The 27,747-nt window shown below is 41.2% G+C and overlaps 1 protein-coding gene across 6 annotated transcripts; it reads right to left on the reverse strand.

Annotated features, from left to right (window-relative positions):
• Nucleotides 1–1,017: 1,017 nt before the first annotated feature.
• On the reverse strand, nt 1,018–27,747 carry LOC147369764 (uncharacterized). 6 transcript variants are annotated; one of them, XM_086413709.1, is made up of 10 exons: nt 27,588–27,747; nt 27,123–27,177; nt 25,318–25,437; nt 17,738–18,070; nt 13,552–15,144; nt 12,426–12,521; nt 8,950–9,005; nt 5,839–5,953; nt 4,959–4,995; nt 1,018–1,892 (listed from the first exon to the last, which is right to left on the reverse strand). In XM_086413709.1, exons 4-10 carry the CDS (start codon nt 17,982–17,984, stop codon nt 1,790–1,792), a joined length of 2,247 nt encoding a protein of 748 aa, XP_086269835.1. In that variant the 5' UTR covers nt 17,985–18,070; nt 25,318–25,437; nt 27,123–27,177; nt 27,588–27,747; the 3' UTR covers nt 1,018–1,789. The 6 variants fall into 6 exon arrangements, with proteins under 6 accessions (XP_086269835.1, XP_086269837.1, XP_086269836.1 ...); XM_086413711.1 differs by having other exon boundaries at nt 25,312–25,437; XM_086413710.1 differs by having other exon boundaries at nt 25,318–25,527.

Genomic DNA, 27,747 nt, shown 5'->3' on the forward strand with positions numbered 1-27,747 from the left:
GCTGCCATCTATGGGGTCACACAGAGTCGGACACGACTGAAGCGACTTAGCAGCAGCAGCAGCAGCTCTCTAATGTCATCTAACATTCGTGGTAAGACTTAGAATTAGAGCTCAGGGACAGTCTCTAATTCTGTGTACCACCTGCTTTCTACTGGTAAACACTCTTTAGCAATCTTCTTTGACCATATAACCTTTATTCAGAGGTCCTGTTTTAATTGCCAAGAATTTAACAAAAGTGTCAAAAAACATTGCCTTCAAAAACAAGCATCCAGCCCTCGTGGACCACTTTGGTGTGAGGACCTCTGAATGTCTCCCAAATTACTCAAGCATGAGTTATTTCAGGGTTTACTCAAAGTGAAATTAATCTCCAGTATTTTAACTGTTCATGTAGAAATGCTTCTAAATGATTAAAATTATCCTTACATTTAGCCTTTGTCTAGTTCTTCTGGGAAAACCAAAATGTAATTGAGTTGTGAAAAACAAATATAACACAGGTATTGATTCAATATGAAAAAGACCTTTTATCCTTCCAAAACAATCCTAAAAATCAAAGTGGTTTGAGGACAATTTAGCATTTTGTAGAAACTGATAACACTGTCAAACAATATTATTATATTTGCAAACTCTGTTTTCTAAAACAGAAAGCCTCTTTTGCTACTCCCTCCTTCTCTTTTTTCCTTGTATTTATTTCTGCCCTGACTCATTCTAAAAATCAGAGCCTGCCAGTTGTCAATATAAGTACCTAGAACTGTGGCACTGAGGTAGCAAAAATATCATAAATTATATGGCTATTGATTTTCTTCTGGTGCCTTCATAGTCTACTCAATACCATTGCTTCTTCTAACTGCTAAAATACCATCCTCCTCCCAAAGAAAGCATTTAATTCCTTGTGTTTCCAGAACCCTGAAAAACCAAATTTGTCTATAATGGAAAAATCACACTCACCTCCATTTTTCTATTGGATAAATAAAAACCTGTACACACCATGATTTGAAACCTTGAGGACCCTACGCAATATCACATTTGGAGTCACTTTATTTAAAAAAAAAGGGGGGGGGACATTCATGAAATGCTTCCATGTTAAGTCCTCTAAGTCCCAGACTAGATGTCCTAATTCTAAGTTGTTTTCAAGTATTCTTGACAGCCTTGGTAACTGAGGTATAGGTGTTTTTTTCTATCTTGCCAATGAGAATTCTTGATGGAAAACAGGATTCACGAGGTCTAAAGAGAATGTACAATTCTAGGAAGTATGTTTCATGTTTTAAAGAGACCTCTGCAATGTTCCGGCAATAGCACCCCACTCCAGTACTCTTGCCTGGAAAATCCCATGGATGAAGGAGCCTGGTGGTCTGCAGTCCATGGGGTCGCTAAGAGTCAGACACAACTGAGCGACTTCACTTTCACTTTTCACTTTCATGCATTGGAGAAGGAAATGGCAACCCACTCCGGTGTTCTTGCCTGGTGAATCCCAGGGATGGGGGAGCCTGGTGGGCTGTGGGCTATGGGGTTGCACAGAGTCGGACACGACTGAAGCGACTTAGCAGCAGCAGCAGCAGCTGCAATGATCAGAAAGTTTGAGCCAATTTAGTATAAAAAATTAGGACTCTGTGACAGAGGTTGACTTTACACAGTTGAGCTAGCATCACTCTACCCAGTGGCCCTGACTCATAGGAATGCCATGGGAAACTGACTGAAAAATTTTGCAGCTGATTGAAAGCACTCTGACACAGTATCTGGTCACTGTCTGCTACAGTCAAGGGCATAACACTTTAGAATCTGGATCCAGGACTTAGTGATTGTCATCAATAATGTAGACATTGTCTTCTGCTTGGATAGGCTTCAGAGCTGCATTTTTCAAAGCTCCAATGCGAGTATCTTTCAATGGAATCATACTGTGGAAACAATAACATGAGTAAGAGAAAAGAAGATCACTTCTCAAGTATGAGCAGCATATTTGTTTATGTTCATTCAAGCCTGGGTATTTGCATTTCTCAGAGCCCCCCATTCAAACATCCTATGAAATGAATAGAAGCTTCCAGAATTGTGAATATGAAGTTACAGGAAATTATTTTTAATAAGGAGGTAGAAAGTCACACGTTCTAGTTTCAAAAAACTCACACTGGTCTCTTTCAAGACACTCATGCAATAGAACACAAAAATTTATAATCTAAGAAGACAAATATCACACATCAAATTGAAGTATTAAACCAGTATGCACAGTCTCAAAGATGGCCAGGAAATGGTTTGGCTGGTGTTTTTCTAGCTGAGGACTGTGACATTTTAGCGAATGTTATTTAGTGGTATGTATCCTATATTTTGAAAGAGGAGAGTGAAAAAGCTGGCTTAAAGCTCAACATTCAAAAAACTAAGATCATGGCATCTGGTTCTATCACTTCATGGGAAATAGATGGGGAAACAGTGGAAACAGTGACAGACTTAATTTTTTTGGGCTCCAAAATCACTGCAGAAGGTGATTGCAGCCATGTAATTAAAAGATGCTTACTTCTTGGAAGGAAAGTTATGACCAACCTAGACAGCATATTAAAAAGCAGAGACATTACTTTGCCAACAAAGGTCCATCTAGTCAAGGCTATGGTTTTTCCGGTAGTCATGAATGAATGTGAGAGTTGGTCTGTGAAGAAAGCTGAGCACTGAAGAGCTGATGCTTTTGAACTGTGGTGTTGGAGAAGATTCTTGAGAGTCCCTTGGAGTGCAAGGAGATCCAAACAGACTGATCCTAAAGGAGATCAGTCCTGGGTGTTCATTAGAAGGACTGATGCTGAAGTTGAAACTCCAATACTTTAGGCTACCTCATGCTAAGAGCTGACTCATTGGAAAAGACCCTGATGCTGGGAAAGATTGAAGGCAGGAGGAGAAGAGGACAACAGAGGATGTTATGGTTGGATGGCATCATTGACTTGATGGACATGGGTTTGGGTGGACTCCAGGAGTTGGTGATGGACAGGGAGGCCTGGTGTGCTGCAATTCATGGGGTCGCAAAGAGTCGGACACGACTGAGTGACTGAACTGAACTGATAAAAAAATATCAGAGTATATCAGATGCAATAAAATAGTATTGCTTCACCTAAGAGTGTTCTAGATCACAGAGTCAAAAATCACACCCTGCCTTAACAGTCAAAATTAGAAAGTCATGGGTTAGATGAGTTTTATAACATGAATGCTCACACATCAGGTGTACACAAAGGTCATTTGTGGAGTTTTGATATCAATGCTTTTTTACAAGTTGTCTGTAGGCACTATTTTTATTACCTAAGCCCGCCCAGAAGTGATATGAAATGCAATGAATCATCACTCTGCTCTGATCTTTAAACAGATTAGTTATACATGCATGGAAACAGGTTAGGTATCAGTAGCTCAAAATGAGTCAATGTGATATAGCTGCCTCCAAAAATAACGTCATGAGGAAATACATCTTTTATTTTTGTTTTGTTTGCTTTTCTATATTATACAGCATCTTCTACAATAAATATTTTCTTTTCTAATTAGGTGATTGAAAACTTAAACTTTAAAGAAGTAAACATTGAAAGAACAAAAATGAACTAAAAGGATGTTATCATTCATGCTTTTTTGTCTGTAGGGAGCACTTATTTTTTTTCCCACTCTTGGAAGCTGACAGTCAAAAACTCCTAAAGGCCTGGTTTTTGGACTCTAAGAGACCTGCTGTGTGGTGTGACGATGGATGGCACTTAACATCTCTAAACCTGTTTTATAATTAGTAAACTGAGAATAATACTACTGCCTGTCTCACAGGTTTATTGCTGTGAAGGGCATGTCTGCAATAATAAAATCCAGCATCTATGGAACACTTGCAATATGCTGGAGATTATTCAAGGCGTATTTTGTGGATTGGCTCATGTGATTAACTCAGATGTAGGAAAGACTGGGTACAAACATCCAATGAAAGAGAACTAAGAATAATGGATGGCAGTTAAAGAGGGACGAATTCAGAACAAAGAAAGACTTTGCTTAAAACCCAAGCTGGACCAGATGAAGAAGTTTATTTTGTTGGAAGTAGGCAGTGGTTTCCTACCTTTACAGATGCTTGGGGAAATGAATGCAGTGATGCATACAAAGATTTAAGTTTTTACTGGGTGAAGGGGTAAACTTACAAAAACTGTAAATTGAAATGCCTGTGAGGCCAGACAACTAATGTAAATGAACAGAGCAGTCTGGGTATGGAATAATAGGGGATGGTGGGAACTGTGGGGAGCTGGAGGTATGTCCCTACCCACTGCCTTTGCGGGTCTTCAGCCTGGAGGTGTCTTCCTGCAGATTTTTGCAGAGCTGCCTTCTGCTTCTTTGAGGCTCACTCACATAGCCTACTGCCCTGCTCCAGTATTCCCCATGGTATTTCTCTGGAAGTTCTATAAGGCCCTGCTTATTCATTTATATGTTTTCTGTCTGTTCTCATCTTTTCAGAATATAATAGAGATTCCATAGGCATGCAATAAATAAAGCACTGAATGAAATCAAATAACAAACTAAACAACCCATTCAAATGATCCCTGAAACAATATTTGCAATTTAGTTCTCTTGCTCTAAGAGATAAGGTTTGAGGTGTTGTTTTTATAGTAGTTATGACACAATTCCAGAGAAATATAGAGATGCTTGGAGAAGGAAATAGCAACCCACTCCAGTGTTCTTGCCTGGAGAATCCCAGGGACAGAGGAGCCTGGTGGGCTGCCTTCTATGGGGTCGCACAGATTTGGACACGATTGAAGTGACTTAGCAGCAGCAGCAGCAGCATAGAGATGCTAAAGTCATCACTGGAAGGTTGAACAGCAATGGAGGTGTTCTATATAGTAGATTTTTCAGGATCCAGAGTATAAAATGGAGAACTCAGAAGGAAAAGAGGAGAAGGACAGAGAAATTTTCCTTACGTTTACTAGAGTAAGAACATCAAAAGGCATTATTAACACAAACCATTTCAAACTTACCGTAGTAGCTCCGCCTTGCTACCCAGGCAAAAATATCCTAAATGGAGGAAAAAATGAAGAGAAAATTAAACATGCAAGCCAAAGAGTTTTTATTTTTTTCCACACCCGTATATTATTATGATTATTACTTTAATATAAGCAAAATCAGTACAGCTCTCAGAGTCTAAAAAAAATTAATTTAGAAGAAAGAATGTTTTTAAAAAGAAGGAGGAAAAAAAAATCAATCTGGACCCTAACCTGATAACTCCAGGTAACTTCTCTTGAATCTCTAGGAGCCAAGTAAGCCCCTTGGTATAGTGTATCTTGTGATTTGTAGGTTTAGTGTATTGACCTACATGCCCTAGCTTACTTTAATGCCATTACATTTCACTGAAAAGAAACCCTGAATATTGCACTTCTCCCGTAGAAGACAGGCTTTACACACACAACTGGTGGAAGGAGACTAGAAGGTATGGATGACTGTTATGTGAAACCCTATGTTCTTCTCCTAGCTCTGAAATCATGTACCCACCTAATGTCTCTTGTGCTTCTTCTATTAAGTGGGTGTTATAAAACCATCAACAGTTTTATTCCCGATAGGGATAAAATATTGTTATTGAGGGAATGCAAAAAGAACAAAATGGGAGGGAACAAATCTTGTATATTACAGTGGCTTTTGACTTCCAAATCTCAACTTTACACAACCAGTGCTTATTTCTCCATATTTAAATTCTCAGAATTTAAATATCATGTTTGTAGAACAATAAATTTAAGATAAATTAAAAAAAAAAAGAACAAGGTAAAAACCAAGAAAGTTATATGAAACTGAAAACATGTGGCTCAAGAATACTCCTGTGGGCTCAAGAATATTTCTGAATATTTCAGTCCTGAGGTGACTTACTTCTCCTAACCAAGAATACCACAAACATGACCAACAATGCCAAAATAGTAACCGAGATTCCAATGTAGACTTCCTTGTTGGTGCTCATCCATGTTTCCTGTGCCAGCACCGCAACCTACAGAAACATCAGCATATCAAACACAAAACAGAAAAATAAAGCGATCTTGTTAGAGTTACAGGCAGAAAACATTTCAGAAAATAACATACCCAGACAAATTATTGTTTATTGGCCCCTGGCTAGTTCTGGATCATGAAGAGTAAGACAAAATGATGTAAAGTTATAGCCTTATGATGAAATTCTAAGACAACACAAAGTTCAAAATATATTTGGGAGTGGTGGAAATGTTTACATCTTACTTGCAGTGATATTTAGAGAAGGGTACAGACTTGTTAAAACTCAAACTGTATGCTTCAAATGAGTGTGCTTTATTAATTTATATATTTTATAAAAAATAATCTCTTTTCATAAATAATCCTCTTATGATACTACTCAAAAACAATTTTGGTTCCTATATGAGTTGCCTTGGTGGTGCTATTTGAATGTGTTCAGTTCCTGAAACTGGCCATTAATTAAAACACTTTTTTGAACTAGAATTCAAGATTCTATATCTCTATAAATGGGCATGAAAGTAGCTGCTCAGATTCATGGCTCTGCTTAACAATTAAAATGCTGTGCAATTGGGAAAAAAATTCCTAGTGTGACAGATCATCACTTCCTAGAGTAAACCCAAAATATACCCAGTCATCATGCTTGCCTCCTTTACGTAGCTCAATTCTAATTCTAAAGATGTCCTACCAGGTAGGTATTTTAACAGAAAGGAAGTGAAAATCAGAGAAAAAGATTAAGTCTCAAGTCTCCTCTTGCATAAGAGTTTAATCTCTGGAGTCAGAATCCCAGACTAACTTTTATTTAGTTGCTCTGTGACCCTAGCAAGTTATTTAGCCTCTCCAAACCTCTTTTTCTGTCAAATGCAGATTAAATAGGGTTCTTGGGAAAGGTACTTCAGGTACCTCCTGATAAATACTATGAGGAATACACAGGAGGGTGACCCAGCCTCTGAGGTGTCCTTGCCTAAACGGAAAACAGTCACTGCCTTGGGAGGGAAAAGCTGTATCACCTTACTTGTGGGAGGGAAAGCAGTTAGATGGACCACAGGGTTACAGGAAGCCATCTTTCCTTGCTTTTTAAAAAATATTATGTTACATAAAAACTAAAAGTTCATTTTAGAGTGTGCAGCTCAGGATAAAGAGAGGAAAACAAAAATCAACCATGATTTCAACATCCAGAAAGAGTTACTATTACCATTTTTCTTTACATACTCTTTTAGAATTTTATCTTTCTAGTAGTTTTCTTAACAGACACAGTTCCCGTATCCAATGTATACTACAGTATATACATCATTTTATCTTGTATCTATAACCTATATATAATAATTTTTTTTTCATTTTTGGCAATGCTACATGGCATGTGGGATCTTAGTTCCCTAATCAGCCATCGAACCTCTACTTACTTCATTGGAGGCATGAAGTCTTAATCATTGGACTGTCAGGGAGGTCCCAATGCTACCTGAAAAGTTAGTTTTTTCATTTAACAATTGACACTGTCTTCTCATGGCAGTAAGTACACTGCTGTGACAACATTTTTAGTGGCAATAAATGGGCATGCTTAATTGATAAGTTATTAATCTCTTATTATTGAACATTTAGGTTGTTTATAACATTTTCATGATTATAAACAGCAGCAATGTATATCTTGTTTTATACATCGTCATGTATATGTTCATCCTCTCCTTAAGATGCAGCTCGAGAAGTTGACCTACTGGGTGGAAATATATGCTGCTTGGTTTCAAGATACTTGGGAGACACTTGATATCTTCACGGTCAAGACACAAAAAGCCCACAATTGTGCTACCACCTATTGTGAACTTGCTTCTATACTGCTTACATTATATAGAAGAGATTAATTGCTACTGAATATACCTGTCCTGCAGGTAACTGAGGTCAAAACAATCTTCTCAGAGTGTTTGTTTCTTTTTTTTTAAACTATCACAAGTCTGACTGACATGACATTTACATGGTGGCAGTTCTGCTATTTAACAAGCACAACAAATTCAGCCCATATCCATCAGATAAATCAGTACCCATATGATCAAAGTGATTAAAATCTTTCATATCATTCCTATGTGGTAGTGTTCTCATTGTCCCTAAGTTATGCGGCATAAGGCCATTTGACGTCACATTAACCCCACTTTGCTTGAACTTGAATTTCTCTTATAACGTCCATGCTACAATTTCTCACCACTTGAAATAAAGATTATTCTCATACCTGAATCTGTTCATGTTTTTTTCTTCTATGAGTTATTTGCACATAGTGAAAGGAAAGTTGTTTCACCCAAGGGAGCCAAAAGTGAAAAATCTCACGGATAAATTCTTCTAATTTACACACAAAGATAAGGCTTTGATGAACATCATGAGACTATAGTTCCTTGGATTTTTTCCCAAGCCAATTGTGGGAAAAGTGCAAGAACAAATTACAGAAGCAAAGAGTTTGAAGACCTTAGGACCTTAATATGTCATCATATGGGGAGGATTATATATAGAAAGACTAAGCAGTGGCCTCAAAATTTCTCTATAGGAGGAAAATTAGATTGGAAAAGGATATCAGGGGGCCTATGTTTAAGGAACCACACTTTCATTGACATAATATTTTTGGTGGGGATGGCCCCCATTCCACTACATCAATTCAAGTCATGTTATTTCTCTAACAAAGATCTAAGTCTTTCTTGGTATGTAATGTTAAGTCACTATGCCTGAATTAATTCACTCTTTTGTTCTTATTTTCTGGTCAGGAGAAATTCTGGGTGTTTATGTGTGTTTAAAGTAAAATATAACTTTTCAGCTATTTCTAACAAGGTAGTGTATTTATATAGACTTTTAAAATTAATTAAACTATCCCTATTTAAGAGTCAAATTCTTTCTTCCTTTTTTTTTTTCAATTAGAAAGAATCAATCTGTGGACTAGTCTGACAATAATAATCTCTAAATGTAACTTGATTCCAGAAGAGACATATAAGTGAATCAGGCTAATAAAATAGGAAGGAATATGCTTACAGTTTGATTGTAATGCCAATGGGGATCTGGAAACTGGGTCACAGTGCCATTTGCATCTGCTCAACAAGAAAGAAAATTAATAAGAATTACAAAAAGATATTGAACTTTCCTGCAAACACCAAATATATTCACACTGCCTTCTGGTAATGAAGGGAAAGTTGAATAATCATATGGCCTAATGCTGTAGGCATCCCAGGAATAATACCAAGTTAATAAAATTTATTAATTTAAGTAGTAAGGTTATGTTTCTTAACCATTTTGTCACGGATCCTTTGAAAATGAACACTTTTTTCTTCTCCCTTGAGAAAAAAAAAAATGCATGCTCACAGAAAATTTACTGACAACTTTAGACAAGTCAGAGTGGCCCATTGTCAGAACTAGGTTAAAAATTACCACTTACAGATAAATAATCAGTATTTTCATGGCAGCTCAGAAACTTCCAGTGAGTGCTCAGAGGTCATTACACATCCAAAGAGCAGAACCACTCTGTTCAAAATGAACATTACATTGGTTTTACATTCAAAATGTGAGTGAAATGCACTAAGATACCTCAAACAGGTGGCATCCAACTCCTACATTATATGCCAGTGTGCCCAGACACTGATCCAAATGTGCTTTAGAAAATATGTTACATCACTCCCAAGGCCAGTATACCTTATACTACCTAAACTTCCAATATAAAAGGATACTATGCCTTAAAGTTTTGAATGCCCAAATTTTAATAGTGTTTTGAAATATCTCTTTTGTCCCACAGAACATATACTATTGGCCCTTCTAAGCAACTATAGGTCAAATACAGGATTCTCTCTTTACTGAATATCTATTACACACAAGTACTTCACATCCTTATACCAATTTTCTTGATCCAAAATTTTAGATGAGGTGCTGAAATGGTTGAAGTTTCCAACTCTACTAAAGGACAACAGCCTCAGCTCATAACCACCGCACACACTATATTCCCATCCAATGTAAATTCTGCAGGTCTCAGAGATTCCCGTACTACTGACAGAGCTATAAAACCATCATTTTCTAATGGTAGTGAACATGAACTAACCATATCCCCCTAAATTTTAACCGTTTACATAACTGTATCTACAATTTAAACTTTCCAAGACTACTTCTTCAAGAGACAAAGACAGTGTCTACAATCTAGTCTCTGAGTATGACTTATGTTATAACCTTAAATGCTTAAGCTATAGAATGAGTGATTTTTTTTTTTCCTTAAGCCAGAGTGATTTTTAAAAAAAAAAGGACTTGAGTCAGATGAAACTTGACTTCAGTGCTGACATGTCACTTACCAATGTGACCTCGATCAATGTCCTTTACATACACATTACATATATATGCATGTAAATGTATGTATTTATATTTTTAGCTGGGGTAACCTTGAACTACGAGCTCTTGATAGCACCCGTCTCATAAAGTTATCACATTAGATGATGCATGTAAGGTGCTTAACACCATATTAAACAAATATCAGGTATCACAATTATGTTGCTATTATAACAATAGGAGCAAAGGGGAAGGGACATCATAAAATGGATCTTCCAAATACCATGTCCTTCATTCCTTACAAACATGTAGTGAGGAATGAAACAACTTCTCCATGGGCGTGCAGCTTGAAACTGCCATTGGGGGGCAGTTGAATTGGAAGCTGTTTGTCTCCAAAGTAGAACTAAATGTCCTCCTCAGTCTGGCAATGGCAAGAAATAAACCTGCCCTGAAAGAATTAAATGAGATAATGCACAACAATTTGCTGGCACATGCATCTGAAAAGGTAGGTGCAGGCTCTATGAAAATCAAAATTCCTCCTGGACTAACATTCTTGGCTTTGTGAGGCTTTAACCCACTGAAATGTGACTCGGGCACTGTGAGGATTTGGCTTAAGGGCCTCAGAGATGCTGCCAAGACGGCAGCAGTCACAGAAGTCGTGGGGACACAGCTGCTGCAATGTCTGTTCCATGCTGCCAAGTCTACTTGACCAGGTTTTAGTGACATATTTTAGAGAACAATTTCCCATTTTCTACTTTGTGCTTCCTCTTAGCCTAAAAGTGTGGGGTGCAGTTGCCCCAACTGCTCTTACTTGTATTTTTATCTGCCTTCTCTTTGTTTCTGTGCCAAGAAACATTTCACACCAAGGATTCCACTTTCAAAACCAAATGTCACTATTAGCTAATTTGAATTAAATTGTTCCCTCTCTGAGTCCTGCTGCATGTCCATTTTCAGTTAAGAGCTTCCTTGAATGATTGGCAAAGTAGGCCACGCTGGGTGTCTGCTGCTGCTGCTGAGTCACTTCAGTCGTGTCCGACTCTGTGAGACCCCATAGATGGCAGCCCACCAGGCTCCCCCGTCCCTGGGATTCTCCAGGCAAGAACACTGGAGTGGGTTGCCATTTCCTTCTCCAATGCATGAAAGTGAAAAGTGAAAGTGAAGTCGCTCAGTCGTGTCCGACTCTTAACGACCCCATGGACTGCAGCCTACCAGGCTCCTCTGTCTGTGGGATTTTCCAGGCAAGAGTACTGAAGTGGGTTGCCATTGCCTTCTCTGTGGGTGTCTGCTACAGATTAGCAACTCCTGAGCATGATGAATCATACACACAAGTCTTACAAAATCTTACAAAATCTGACCTTGTTGGATTCTTCACAGGCACATGGACAAAGAAGCCAGTTCTGCATTACAAAGGGGTTCACATATGGCACTCTCCAAATTTATCACCATGGGTAACAGAGTTAGTTGGGAAAGATGACAATTCAATATCATCTTTCTCCATTATAAGAAAAACAGACTAATCTTACATCTCAAAAGAATATGGGCTTTCCCAAACTAGGGAGAACTGGAGTCTTTGGGAGTGGAATAGCACAATCCTAGTGGGACCTGCCTCTTTGGCTCTGGTGTCCATGTCCTCAACCCAACTCAAAGTGTCCATGTGAAATGAAAGCTCGACAAGGCAGCAGGGGAGCCTCCTAGCTCTGTGTAGTGTCTGGGGCTTAGAGGAAGCATAAACAGGTGACCAGTTCCATCTGAACTAGTTTGGATTTAATTATTTTAAGGCTCTGTCCAGGGAAGTATGCCTAGAAATAAGTTTAAAGACAAGGCTGATTCACTGTATTTAGAAAAATGTGGATATGTATGTGGATGGTCCCAAATCATACAAGCTGCCTGTGTCACTCAAATGTACATATTTCTGGACATTCTAAGTAACAGTCATAGTTGCCACTCTATCACTTACTTTGTAACCTTGTCCCCAGATCAATTAAAAAAAAAAAAAAAAAGAATATTTCCTTCATTTTCCAAAGAATAAAAACAGATTCAAAGAGGGTAATAAGACATTTGTTCAAACTGCATAGCTGAGTGGAATAGCCATTGTTGGCATTCAAGTCACGCTTGTCTTATTTCAGAATATGCGCTCTGAACAATGTGCTAATATTATTAAAATTTGAATGCTCCCAGGTGTTCAGGAAAGAAACTGAAGTTACCTGTTGAACAAGAGTGCCATGGTGAGCTGGTTATGTTTGTTTCATACAGGGTAGTAGGCTGGCTTTCTGCTGTCTGAGTTGGAGAAGACAAAGAAGCTATAGGAATGACAAGAATGGAAAAGTGGTGTTCAATTAGTGGAGGAAAATTTACACCCCCAGCAGAAAGAACAAACAAAACTAAATCAGAAATTATCCTTTGACTCTTTCTTAGAAATATATTAATAGATGTCCTTGAGGTATTACCCTGCTATGAAGGCATTTCATTATCATGAATAAATCTGATCTAGATAATGATCTGAGAGCTTAAAAACAGAATTATTTTACTTTTTATACTTCTTTTGTTGTTCAGTTGCTAAGTCATGTCTGACTCTTTGTAACTCCATGACCACAGCATGCCATGCTTCCCTGTCCATCTCTGTCTCCTGGAGTTTGCTCAAACTTATGTCCATTGAGTCAGCAATACTGTCTACCCATCTCATTCTCTGCCACCCTCTTTTCCTTTTGCCTTCAATCTTTCCCAGCAGCAGGGTCTTTTCCAATGAGTCAGTTGTTTGCACAAGGTGGCCAAAGCATTGGGGATTCAGCTTTAGCATCAGTCCTGGGGTTGTGATAAGAATTAAGGGGCTTAATACTTATAAAGCAGTTAGCATGTTTCCTGACACAGGAAACAGAGTAAGCATTAACTTCACCGAAATCGTATCCTCAAGTGTTGGATTAGGCTTCAAAATGGATTAGATGATCTCTAGTCAAAGCTCCTTGTAAGATAGAATCTCATTCACTTGGCCCTGTTCTGGCACTCTTATTTTTTCCTCATAATTCTATGTTAAACAGGGCTGAATGCATCATCCTTCTTAGATGTCCACAAGCAGTGGTCTGGCTTTTTTTTTTGCTATTAATGATTCCTTTGAGAATCTAATAAAAATTGTAGGTTCCTCTCACTCTGAAAATGCTTAAAGATACAAAAGATGAATATAAGAGGGTGCAAGTGGTTCACAGATTCTGTGAAGCCAAGTTTGGAAACCTGTTAAGAATCCCTACCCTAGATTGTCCATATGCCTTAACACAGTGCCCTGGATGGTGTGTCCTTACTTTAAAAACTTCTGCACTTAGACATACTTTTGCTTACCTGGCTGGAGGTCCTTTGTGGGTGCTGGCATTGGAAGAGCAGAAGTAGAGGACCTCACTGTCACTGGAGCAGTGGTGACTGTCATGGTTGGAGTAGTGGTGTTGATTGTTATTGGCACAGCAGTGGTGGTGGTGGTTGGAGCAGTGGTGACCATTGTGGTTGGAGTAGTGGTGGTGGTGGTTGTTGGAGTTGTGGTGGGTGTTGTTTTGGGGGTAGTAGCAGTGGTTCTTGAAATAGTGGTAGTCATTGTTGAAGTAGTAGTAATGGTTGTCTTTCTTGTAGTTTTGGTTGTTCTTGGAGTAGTGGTGGTGGGGGTTGATTGAGTCATGGTGGTTGTTGTTTTAGGGGTAGTAGTGGCGGTTGTTGGAATAGTGATAGTTGTTCTTAGGGTAGTAGTAATGGTTGTCTTTCTTGTAGTGGTGGTTGTTCTTGGAGTAGTGGAAGTGGTGGTAGTGGTTGTTGTTTTCGGGGTAGTAGTGGTGGTTGTTGGAGTGGTGGTAGTCGTTCTTGGAATAGTAGTGATGGTTGTCTTTCTTGTAGTGGTGGTTGTTCTTGGAGTAATGGAGGTGGTGGTGGTGGTGGTTGTTGGAGTCGTGGTGGTTGTTGTTTTGAGGGTACTAGTGGCAGTTGTTGAAGTAGTGGTAGTCGTTCTTGGGGTAGTAGTAATGGTTGTCTTTCTTGTAGTTGTGGTTGTGGGTGGAGTAGTGCTGGTGGTGGTAGTGGTTCTTGGAGTAGTAGTAATGGTTGTCTTTTGCGTAGTGGTGGTTGTTCTTGGAGTAGTGTTGGTGGTGGTAGTGGTTCTTGGAGTAGTAGTAATGGTTGTCTTTCTCATAGTGGTGGTTGTTCTTGGAGTAGTGGAGGTGGTGGTGGTGGTTGTTGGAGTCGTGGTGCTTGTTGGAGTCATGGTGGTTATTGTTTTGGGAGTAGCCGTGGTGGTTGTTGGAATAGTGGTAGTCGTTCCTGGAGTAGTAGTAACAGTTGCCTTTCTTCTAGTGGTGGCTGTTCTTGGAGTAGTGTTGGTGGTGGTAGTGGTTCTTGGAGTAGTATTAATGGCTGTCTTTCTCATAATGGTGATTGTTCTTGGAGTAGTGGAGGTGGTGATGGTGGTGGTTGGAGTCGTGGTTGTTGTTGTTTTGGGGGTAGTAGTGCTGGTTGTTGGAATAGTGGTAGTCGTTCTTGGAGTAGTGGTAATGGTTGTCTTTCTTATAGTGGTGGTTATTCTTGGAGTAGTGCTGGTGGTGGTAGTGGTTCTTGGAGTAGTGGTGGCAGTTGTCTTTCTTCTATTGCTTCTTCTTCGAGTAGTGGTGGCAGTTGTCTTTCTTCTATTGCTTCTTCTTAGAGTAGTGATGGGAGTTGTCTTTCTTCTATTGCTTCTTCTTAGAGTAGTGCTGGGAGTTGTCTTTCTTCTATTGCTTCTTCTTTGAGTAGTGGTGGCAGCTCTCTTTCTTCTATTGGTTCTTCTTGGCGTAGTGGTAGTAGTTGTCCTTCTTGTAGTGGTGGTTGTTCTTGGAGTAGTGGTGGTGGTTGTTGGAGTAGTGGTGGTAGTTGTTGTTGTAGTAGCAGTGGTGGTGGTCGTTGTCGTTGTAGGTGGAGCTAGAAATCAACATGAAAGCAGGTATTCATCAAGCAGCAGGAAACAAGAGACTCGTGCTGGGCCTGTGCACCAACACAACCACGGAGACTGTCCCCAGGCAGAACTCGGCACTTATCTCCCATGAACTCCAAGTTCTTGTCATGGGTCAACTAGAATCTGTGACTGAGGAGGGAGTGAAGACATGGTCACAACAAGGCAACAGTGGCATTTAAAGGATGATATTGTGGGAGGTGTTGCTATTCAAAAATGACACATGGGATTTGTGTTGAAGCAGTTTGTAAAGACTAGTCATACATATCAGATTTACATATCTTCATAAGCATCTGTGAAGGAGGGGAAAGTGTCTAGAGCCTGAAGCTGTCTTGTCCTCTGAGCAGTACATGACTAGAACCCAAATAGTAGTTCCAAATAACCAGAATATTGACCAAATAAATACCATTCACTTCTGTCAGTTATAAGGGTACCCTCCCAACATATCTGCATCCTAAATGTGGATTAACCCACATCATTAACATACGCTGGATAACACAGATGCCATATGCCACCTGGGAAGCCCTGAAAACAGTCATAGATAGTATATACATGAATGGATGAGGCTGTGTTCTAATAAACCTTTATTCATTAAAAAAAAAAAAAAACTGTTGGTGAGCTTATTTTATAATCTGATCTGGTCCTATGGCTACAGTTTGTCAACCTGGGTCTAATAGTGTAGTTAGAGATTTTGAAGAACAGTGCTGTCTCAATCCCCTCCATGCAGTTTGAAACGAAACCTAAGGAAAAGAGGAAGCAAGAAAAACATCTGATCAAAGGAGTATAACAAGGAGGAAATTTAATCAGCTTGTTTCACTAATGTGTCTTGCTCAGGAGTAAATACTTCCTAAGGAAGAAGCTAGGACACTAAGGCTAGGAAAAACTGCTGAGAAAGAGTCCTGAGAGAGGTTGAAAGTAAGCTCATTCTCTGAAAAGTTTAAGAAAGCTCAAGTAAAGTATTAGGTTGGAGGCAGAGAGTCACTTTGACTCAGTTATGAACCCGTTTTTCACAGGACAGAGCAGTGACTTTGCAAATACTCATCTATTAAAGAATTTATAAGCACTATAAATGTCCCCATTAATTTCTTTCTTCCTCCAGACCAATCATATAATTTCACAACTCCAAAAATAATCTTTTCCCCACACACAGCCTCCTGCCTCCACACACATGTATATAGCACCAGCATCTTTTGGCTTTCTTAAATTGCCTCCTAGATGTTTTCCTGGAGTCAGCTATTTTCTGCATCACAATTGACCTGATTTTACTTGCTTTCATCAAATAAGCTAAGTGTCCTTGATGAAGTTAGGAAAAATTATCAAATTAAAATATCAAGTTCATTTAAACTAAAAAAGAGATTTATATAGGCTCTGATTTGGGTTCTGTTTTCATTGGAAACTTTAGTTGGAGAATACTTACTATGAAAGAGCACCAGAAACCAGGAAATCCTTTAGAACCTGTTCCTTTCACCAAGTGGTAAGAAAAATTAAAATGTCTACATCAAGATAAAAACACATAAACTTCCCAGACTTTTGGATTTCACAAAATTCTTAAAAGCCAAAAGTGAACAGTTATTGAGATGAAAATGTTCTCATATTGCAATAGGGCAATTTTAATTTTTAAACAAGCAATTTAGTGATATGTGAGTGAAAGTGAAAGTCACTCAGTTGTGTGCAACTCTTTGTGACTCCATGGACTATAGAGTTCATGGGATTCTCCTGGCCATAATACTGGACTGGGTAGCCATTCCCTTCTCTAGGGGATCTTCCCAACTCAGGGATCAAAGCCAGGTCTCCCACATTGCAGACTGATTCTTTACCAGCTGAGCCATGATATGGTGTGAATTGTGCTTCAAAAATTCCAAGGGTAGAGGGAGGGGATGAAACTACATAGACTCTTTCAACGTATATGCAACAAAATTGAGTTGACAATTGTCAAAACCAAATAATACATCTATTTGACAGGACCTTATATTACCTGTTTTATATGTGTGAAACTCTCTATGAGTCTTAAAATGTTAAGAAAGAACATTTGAAAATTCTCCAAATAAATGACCTCAGAGAAAAGGTCAGATATTCAAGAAGAAGAAATTCAGCTCCATAAAAATACTCACTATATTTCAGTGTGGAACAGTGAATGCTTTTTCATGAACCAACTAGTGTTCCTGAAGCAAGGCTTCAGGAGACAGTTTGCTGACTGGGAAGATCCTCTAGCCTACTGTCTTGAATCAAGGTTAGTCTTAACACTTCACTCTACACAAAAACATGGAGAAGGCAATGGCATCCCACTCCAGTACTCTTGCCTGGAAAATCCCATGGACAGAGGAACCTGGTGGGCTACAGTGCATGGGGTCGCACAGTTGGACACGACTGAAGCGACTTAGAGCAGCAGCAACAGCAGCAGCTACACAAATACAAGATATTCTGTTGAAGAGTTATTTGAAAACAAGATCATAAGAAACTTTTCTTTCCCTACTAAAGGAAAAGAAAGTTAATATCAAACAGAAAACTCTTATCTCTGGGAACCCACAGGAAGTGATCAAAGAAGTAGGAAGATAAGCTCACCTGGATTGATCCTCAACTCTAGGGTGGTTTTTATGTCATTGAACCACCCTCTCACCTCAATTCGGCAACAATACAAGCCACTGTCAGACACGGCAGCATTATTTATGGTCAAAGACACATCCCTTCCACGAATATTTCCATTTAGCTGATAATGTCCATGCCTCCAATAGGTGACTCTGTATCCGTCAGTCCAGATGATGTTAGTTCCGCAATCAAACCAAGGACATGCCCCTCGGCCCCAACACATGCTTGTGACTTCTCCATTATAGTAGCAGGGTAGAGTGACACTCTGACCCGCCACTCCAGTCACTTGATGGTAAGAGGTTACACCATCTGTAAATAAAGAGAAACCAGAGCATAAGGTCTCAAAATTTTAGCTTTAATTTTATTTTCATTTTGTTCTTTATATAGTTTATGCTGTGTGAAATTATCTAACTATATCTTGAGTTTGTAAATTTAACATATGCATTTTTCTGGTAAACATATTCTTTAGCAGTATTATTATTAACCAGATATATTTGAGGATGAAACATCAGATAAATGTCTTTCTGTATTCAGGATTACTTCCTAATAGGACAGATTTATGAGAGAAAGTATCAGGATGTTAGGTAGGTAGAATAGGGAAAAGGAGTCCAAAATGGCGGTGGCTAAAAGACAAGGAAGGTCAAAGGAAGGTCCGAGGACCAGAGTGAAGACTTCAGGCAAAACAAACAGCACTCCTGGCTAAGCCCAATTTGCATAGGGCAGGCCCAGGTAGAGGAAAAAACATATAAAAAGAAGAGCCAAAGCGCTTTCTCACGGACTCTCTCTCCCATGTGCGTGCGCTCTTTTCTTTCTCTCTCACTGTCCTGCTATCTTCTAAATAAAATAGAGCTGTAACACTGATTTGCCTAAGAGCTGTAGCACGGTTTGTCCAAGACCCAAGAGCTGTGATGCAATGAGGGCTTTAATGTCCATTGCTCCAAATCTTTGCTGTGATGAGACAAAGAACCGAGGAACATACACTCGCGTGACATCTATGGTGCCATGACTCGGTTTTAACCTAGCTGAAACAACCTCTGCGTGGAAGAGGCCAAGCACAACAGGAGCCCAACTCAGCAAAGCTCCTGAGCTAGAAGCGGAAGGCGAAGAAACCCAGCACAGGAGAAGGCCCATCGTGCTGGAAACCAGGACAGTGAAAAACGAACTCAGCAGAAAGCTCACAAGGTCCAGTCTCAGATTCCAGAAGACCTCCGGTTAAGGTAAGAGGTCCTCACTCCTATGGCTGGAGGGACTTTTACAATCTCTCATTTCTTGTTTCCTCAAACCTCCCGCGAATAGGCGGGCAGCAGGAGACACAATTGAGGGACTCTGGAGAAGCTACTCCTCAGCATGTCCCAAAGGCGCTATCTGCTGAGCCCCAGTAGCTGTTACACAAGCCGGTGGGGGTTCTTCTGTCCTTCCTCTTCTCTGTGCCAAGGATCAGACCGATGAAAGTGTGAGCACCGTTCAGATATTTAGTAAATCTTCCAGTGGGCTATGAAGGGGATTCCTTGGCACGTTTTTCCCACTGCTTTTTCCTCCTGTCCTTCAGCTCTCTACCGGGACTCAAGCCCAGCCAAAACTAATGAAACTCAGGCTCTGATGTCTCATTGCAAAAATTCATTGAGAAAAAAAGCGATAAGAGATGGATTTGTTAGGATCCAGAGAGAAGCCACTCTTCAGGGTGTGAACCATTGCGGAGGGCAAGGGCTGGGGCCATGGAATTAGGCCTGGCTAGGTTTTGTGAAGGGATGGAATTCATATGCTAATAAGTGAGAGAATCATCCCAGCCATTGGGGAACAACTCTGTCCTCCCTTGTGACTTGGAGCTGTCCTGCCACCTCTGGGTGTGTCTGTTGGCTTATATATAGATTGAGGAGTAAGGTTTACTTGAATTTGATTTGTCATCTTGGACCCAACTGATTTTAATTGGTTTACATTATACCCTTGTGCTATGTCATTCTTTCAAAGGTTGTGCTCTGCCCCCTTCCCTCCTGTTTCATGCTCTTTTCCTGAGCCCCATCCAGACCCACAAGGTTGCCTCTACAATCTTCTGGAGAGACAACCAGAAAATAGCTGGCCTTAGGAGGGAAATACTCTGTAATATTCAACCCCCTAATCCTACCCAATACTGGTCACACTGGAGATCTTGGGGACGCCCAAACTCCAGTCTGGGGTATCCCAGGAGGTCATCACACCTTGACCTGCCTAGGGATTGGTCTTCGAAAGGTTGTCATGCCTCAACCTGTTTGGGGATCCTCTAGTCCCAGGGGTCCCAGGAGGTCGTCACCCCTCGACCTGCCTACGGACCCAATTCTCGGGAGGCCGTCATGCCTCGACATGCCTGGGGATCCGATCTCTAGGAGGCTGTCACGCTTCAGCCTGCCTGGGGATCTGCACCCTGACCCGGGGACGCCTGGCTCTCAGGTTGCAACAGTTCTGGGTAGGAAAAGCTTCAGAAAGACTCACCCCTAAGGAAGTCCACCCATGGAAACATAAAGAAGCCTATTACTTGTGGGACTGTGCCCAGTCTCAGCAATAACTCAGGAGCCCAATGAGAACCCCATTATCTTTCTGGAAAGGCTAAAAGAGGCATTCCAAAAGTTTACCAACCTGAACTTAGACTCTTACGAGGGACGGGTGATTTTAAAGGACAAATTCCTGTCCTAATGTTCATCAGATATCAGAATTAAGTTACAGCAGCTACAACAGCAGGACCCTGCTGCCTCTTTAGATGAGATGGTCCAGACGGCCACCAATACCTTTTATAACAGAGAACAGGAGAAGGAGGCCAAGGCCCAGGAGAAGGAGAGAAAGAAAGAGACAAGCCATGCCCAGATGCTGGCCGCCCTCCAGAGAAGCCCTATGGCAAACCCCGAGTCCTTGAGGGACAAGGCACGAGACAGATACCTGATCTGTAGACAGGCGGGGCATTGGGCCAAAGAGTGTCCAAACCTTGACAAGTCTCCTAGAATGGCTTGCCACAAATGCCATCAACTGGGACATTGGGCAGCACGCTGACCTGGGGACCCAAGAGCCTCAAACCAAGCAACAAGCCTACCCTCACGATGGTTCAAGAGGACTGAAGCAGCCCGCTCCAGCCAGCCAGCCAGCCTGTCACAGATAACCATCATGGGGCTGGAGCCAAGGGTGCAACTGGATGTGGCAGGTAGGTCCGAGAATTTCTTGGTTGACACAGGGGCTACCTACTCTGTCTTGATCTCCTACTCCAGAGCCTTCTCTTCCCAAACCTGTACCATTTTGGGTGCTACAGGAAAAGCAACTACTAAAAGATTCACCCGAGCACTTCTTTGTTGCTGGGATGGACAAATATTTTCCCACCAGTTTCTGGTGGTCCCTGAGTGTTCTACTCCCTTATTGGGAAGAGATATACTCACTAAACTGGGGACCACCCTTGTGATGGGAAGTTTTTCAGCCCCTAGAGCTCTACAGCTCCTGGTTACTGCTGAAGAGCCCATTACACCTTCAATAGAGAGGGACCAAAAACTATGGGAAGACAAGATTAACCCCCAGGTGTGGGATCAGGGGATTCCTGGACGAGCCCACCAAGCTGAACCGGTCATCATTGTCCTCCAAGATCCCACTCGGTTTCCTAACTGGAAACAATATCCTCTCAAAAGAGAGGCTCAGGAGGGACTACAGCCTTTAATAAATAAATTCCTTGCTTGTGGGCTATTGGTCCCCACCAGTTCGCCATGTAACACCCCAGTCCTCTCAGTAAAGAAAAAAGACGGAACCTGGTGACTGGTTCAAGATCTCCGGATCATAAATGAAGCTGTAGTCCCCCTCCATCCCACAGTACCCAATCCCTATATAATCTTGGGAGAAATCCCACCCAGTGCCAAGTGGTTTACAGTCTTGGATCTCAAAGATGCATTTTTTTTGCATACCACTGGCTAAAGAATCCCAATATCTTTTTGCCTTTGAGTGGGAGGCCCCAGGAGAAAAACACCAACAGGTGACTTGGAAAGTATTACCTCAGGGGTTCAGAGATAGCCCCCACCAGTTTGGACAGGCCCTTAGCCAGGATCTCCTAGATCTGGACCTGGGACCTAATTGGAATATATTACAATATGTAGATGATCTACTAATTTGTTCTCCAGATGAGAAAAGTGCCCAACAACATGCAATTCAGGTTCTAAACTTCTTGGCAGAAAGGGGATATAAAGTCTCCCGTGCTAAGGCACAGATGGTCGAGACAAAGGTCACTTACCTGGGAGTTCAGATTACACACGGGTCCAGGAGGCTGTCCTCTGATCGGGTACAAGGAATGCTCCAGTTGCCCTCCCCCATAACTCGAAAACAATTGCGAGCTTTCCTGGGGCTAACTGGTTATTGTAGAATCTGGATACCCAATTATGGTCTAATTGCCCAGCCCTTATATGAAAGCTTAAAGGGACGAGATGATTCAATCCCACTGATGTGGGGAACTCCTCAAAAGAAGGCAGAGGCTACACTAAAACAGGCCTTAGCTCAGGCACCTGCCTTGAGGTTGCCAGACCCAGAAAAAGCATCCAACTTTATGTCCATGAAAGAGAGGGAATATCCTTGGGGGTGTTAACTCAAAGGTTGGAATCTGAGCCCCAACCTGCAGCTTACTTATCCAAGAGGCTTGATCCAACTACCTGAGGTTGGCCCCCCTGCCTTCGAAATCTTGCAGCTATTGCAATCATGATAGAAGATGCTTTAAAACTCTCCTTTGTGGGCAAACTATTTTTATCAGCCACCAAGTAAAACAACTCCTAAATGGGAGAGGCCATTTATGGATGTCTGATCAAAGAATCCTCAGATATCAAGTAATGCTGATGGAAAATCCAGGCCTCACTATATCCCCTTGTGAGGTTCTTAACCCAGCCACCCTCCTCCCTACCCCCGAGGGCTCTCTCCCCTTTCACTCTTATCTAGAAACCTTGGAACACTGGACAAAACCCCGAGAGGGATTGTCAGAAGATCCTCTGACCAATCCTGAGGAAATCTGGTACACTGATGGAAGCAGCTTTGTCTTGGATGGAAAAAGAAGAGCAGGTATGCAGTAGTCTCCAATTTTGAGACCATAGAGGCTAAGCCTCTGCCACCAGGTACTTCAGCCCAATTAGCTGAGCTCATAGTCCCGACTCAAGCTTTAGAGCTGGGAAAAGGAAAAAGAATAGCCATTTACACTGACTCCAAGTTTGCCTTTCTGGTGCTACATGCACATGCGGCTGTTTGGAAAGAAAGGGGCCACTTGACCACCCGAGGGTCCCCAATCAAATATGGTGATCAGATTCTTCGACTCTTGGAGGCAGTCCACCTGCCCACTGAGGTTTCAGTCTCCCACTGTAAAGGACACCAAAAAGGGAACACGGAAGTGGCACGAGGGAACCCAGCAGCTGATCAGGCAGCTAGGAGAGCAGCATTACAGAACCATGACCTAATAGGGATTGCCACCTTAGTTCCACAGACTAATTTGCCAGAAACTCCTTCATGTACTGAAGGTGAGACTCTTAAAGCTAAGAGCAAGGGCTTCCAAGAAGATCATATGGGGTGGTTCCAAAAGGAGGGACTCCTTTTTCTGCCTGGAACCTCCAATGGAAGTTGGTTAACTCCTTACATGCAACTACTCATTTAGGAGAAAAGGCCCTCCACAGATTACTAGAAAGGTCCTTCAGAGGAACAAACAGGCTTCCAAACAACTATAAGACAGCTGGTCTCCTCTTGTCCCACTTGCCAATTAAACAACCCCCAAGGAGCTCGAAGACCCCAGCTGGCCCAGCCCATCCAATGACATGGGGACTACCCAGGAGAGGACTGGCAGATGGACTTCACTCAGAAGCCAGTTTCTCAAGGGTATGAATACCTATTAGTTATGATAGATACATTCACAGGATGGATTGAAGGCTTTCCCACCCGAACTGAGAAGGCTGAGGAGGTGGTAAAAAAACTGATCCATGAAATCATTCCAAGATTTGGTCTGTCCAGGTCATTACAAAGTGACAATGGGACATCATTTACTTCTAAGGTTACCCAAGGGGTCTCGAAAGCATTGGGCATTACTTATTGTGCCTGGAGGCCTCAATCTTCAGGAAAAGTAGAAAGAGCCAATCAATTCTTAAAATCAGTGATAAAAAAGATAACCCAGGAGACCTCCCTGGGATGGAAGGAGGCTTTACCAATAGCTCTCCTCCGCACCTGCATTGCCCCTAAGGAACAGGTTGGTCTTAGTCCTTATGAGATGCTATATGGGAGACCTTTTGTTTATGTCAATGACCTCTTCCTAGATCCAGAGGTTCAGACCCTCCAGTCTTATACCATGGCCAGTGGGCAAGTCCAACAGGATATACGCTTGTGGGGTATGAACCAGGACCCAAAAGATTCTAAGGAGTCACCACTCTATGCTCCAGGGACTCAAGTCCTAATTAAAGTCTGGAAAGATGGGTCCCCAAAGGCTCAACTCCAGCCCACATGAAAGGGCCCCTACCCTGTAATACTCTCTACCCCCACAGCAGTAAGGTACCAGGACATGACTCCTGAATTCACTACTCACGAGTCAAGCCATGGAAGAAAACAGAAGAGGACACTCAATACACCTGTGAGCCCCTGGGAGATCTCAGATACCTATTCAGAACTATAAATGAGTGTCATTCTAATGAAAACCCCCAAAATCTGGTTTCTGGGGATAAAATTTCTCAGGATAACTCTAAAGAGCCAACACAGCTTGACAGAGACTGTACTCCAAAACAGACAGGAGATATATCTTCTGATCCCTGAACAAGGAGGGACTTGAGCCATCCTGGACATGTGAATTTAAAATTGACTAATGTCCCTACTAGTCCTTGTTATGCTATATTCATGATGCTTATGATTATTCCATGTACTGTCAATTGGCTAACCTGTTTTGTCTCTGCTGAAGTCAACAAGCTACAACATGCAGTGCCAGTTCAACAAAGATATAAAACTACAGCCAACCATGGAAAATATCACACACCCTTGGACACCGCTATAAGGACTCTGAGGCTTGAGACTAGCCTCAAGAGGGGGAGGTGCAATACCTCTCGCTGTCCCAGTTCAGCAGGAAGTAGCCAGAAAGACCTCGACGCCCCTATTCCCAAAGAATTGGGCCTCCCATGTCTTGAGGGGGGAATGTTAGGTAGGTAGAATAGGGAAAAGGAGTCCAAAATGGCAGTGGTTAAAAGACAAGGAAGGTCAAAGGAAGGTCTGAGGACCAGAGTGAAGACTTCAGGCAGAACAAACAGCACTCCTGGCTAAGCCCAATTTGCATAGGGCAGGCCCAGGTGGAGGAAAAACATATAAAAGGAGGAGCCAAAGCACTTTCTCAAGGACTCTCTCCCGCATGCATGAGCTCTTTTCTTTCTCTCTCTCTCTCACTCTCTCTCTCTCTTGCTATCTTCTAAATAAAATAGAGGTGTAACACTGATTTGCCTAAGAGCTGTAGCACGGTTTGTCCAAGACCTGAGAGCTGTGACACGCCGAGGGCTTTAATGTCCATTGCTCCAAATCTTTGTTGTGACGAGACAAAGAACCGAGGAACATACACTCACGTGACAAGGATCAAGGGCAGAAATACGTTCAGTCTTTTGGTGAATATGATTCAAATTCCTCTCCAAAAGGTTTGAAACAAATGACACTCCAGTAATCCATCAATGTGTGTGCATTTTATCCTGTGTTTGACAAGTATCTGCTTACTAAATGTTAATACACACAGGTGGCTTTTCCTCTCCCCTAGATTCAGTCACTGTCTCCGTTGAAATCTGATTTTAAAACAGAGTTGCATTTAAAATTTTGATTTTCAATTTTATTGCAATTTTTAAAATGACGATACAAAAAAATTTCACCTCACAAATCTTCTCTAAGTTAAAGAAAAAACAGCTAATACCCTACTTTCAGCATCATTGGCTAGAAGGCAGAAGCCTAGTAAAGTCTTTAGAAATCAGTTTTTAGAAAAAAGGGTTTATAATACTCTCAGAAGGAACTGAGACTTATAATGGGCTTTGTTGTTTTTGTTTAGTTGCTTAGTTGTATTGGACTCTTTGCCACCCCATGGACTGTAGCCCGCCAGACTCCTCTGTTCATGGAATTTCACAGGCAAGAATTCTGGAGTGGGTTGCCATTTCCTTCTCCAGGGGATCTTCCCGACTCTGGGATCAAACCCATGTCTCCTGCATTGGTAGGTGGATTCTTTACCACTGAGCCACCTGGGAAGCCCATCCTGGAATTTAGGATCGATTAAAAAAATTCAAGCAGGGATCCCTTCTTGTGAGTTGATGACTGTCCTGCAATGGAGCACTGTCCAGTTGGCCAGGTGAAACCAAAAAATTGGACAATATTCAATCAAATGTTAAACTTTACCTCTTAAAAACAAACATGCAGGAAAACTGTCTCCTGCAGCAGTGGTTTAAAAAACTGTATTGCCAAATGAAGTCTGAGTGGTCCTTAAAAAAATCTGAGATTCAAAAACCAGTCATAGTTAGAACTGGCCTGTAAGTCTGGGAAATGCTCTGGGAATAAAACACTCATTGTTATATAAAATAAGTCTAGTTTTTATTACCAAAATTCTGATTATATTTATTTTTGCTTAATATCATTTTTGAATTATAAAGGTAATTTATGCTGATTATATAAATTTGTTACAGAATATAATTTAAAACTGTACTTTCCCTCATATCCCTACTTCGAGAGTTTTTTTTTTTAATTTAGAATTATGTCTATTCCTAAAAATTTCCCTTATCTCATAGAATGTTAAAATATGAGATAAATTAAATAATTTTGTCTATTAAACATTAAATTTTTTGTTTATTGATTAAAACAAAAATTTTGGCCACATGGCACCGCATGTGGTATCTTAGTTCCCCAACCAGCGATAGAACTCATGCTTCCTGCATTGGAAACACAAAGTTTTACCATTGGAAAACCAGGGAAGTTATAATATTTTCTTCTTAAAAGAAACAGTTACACATGGTTAAAAAAATCAAAAAGCACAAAATGGTACAATAAAGGACTTATCTCCTTCCCACTCATCCCCATTGCTTCCTCCCACCCTCGTCCACGGTTACTCTTTCTTACATATACTTGAGTAGTTCATGCATACACAACCATCTACCTACTATTTTTTTTTTAATTTAAACACAAAAGGCAGCATAAGCTGTACTGTACTGCAGCATGCCTTATAAACCTACCCATAGATTTTTTAATTCCTAGAATTTAAGCAATTCCTTTGGCTTAAGTTTTCAGCTTGGTTCTTTGCTCACTAGTTGATCCCATTACCTTTGACAAAGCCCCCCTCTACCATGCCCACACACCCCCTACATCCTTGGGGTTCCAAAGCACAATCCACCTATTCACTTACCTGGCAGGAGTAGGAGGCCCAGGATAGCTACCCAAGGATGCATGATGCTATTGGCCTGAAGGAAAGAGAAAGCAGACTGCTTGGTGTGGTCCTCAATCAGATGGTATCAGAACAAGTCTTAATTCTCAGATTTCAACTTCTCCTTTCACCCTTACAGGGTGAATCACATAAGCCTGCCTGCAGGAAGCAGGAGCACACTTGCAAATGCTTCAGCTCTCTGTCTGCTCCAGGTGACTGAGAGCTCTGCCCCTTCCAACAGACAGGCAAAGCTGTCCTCTGAAACAGTGCCTACTTACCTAGCTCCTTTCCTACACCTAGAGTCCAAACTAACTCTAGGTGCTGACAGAGGAGATGAGGGAGCAAACACAAAGGAAATGAGAGGAAGGCTTAGCAGGGAAAGCCAGAGCAAAGGCCAGACTTCCCATGGCAAAGGCACACTTATCCTTAGCCTTGAAGAGGAGTCACCTGGCTTTCTGGTGAGAAGAGGGTACTTCTTCCTTTGTGGTCAGAACGGCTAGTCCCCAGCCTTAGTCAAATTATCAAATGTCCACTGAACTAAGAACTGAGAGTTGTGAGTTTTACTTATGGCTCAGGAGACTGCCTCTCAGATAGCTCTGATGAACCA

This window comes from Bos grunniens, chromosome 7 (assembly GCF_055505025.1).
Source record: "Bos grunniens cultivar Pamir isolate PY7600 chromosome 7, Bosgru_T2T1.0, whole genome shotgun sequence".
Taxonomy (NCBI): Eukaryota; Metazoa; Chordata; class Mammalia; order Artiodactyla; family Bovidae; genus Bos; species Bos grunniens.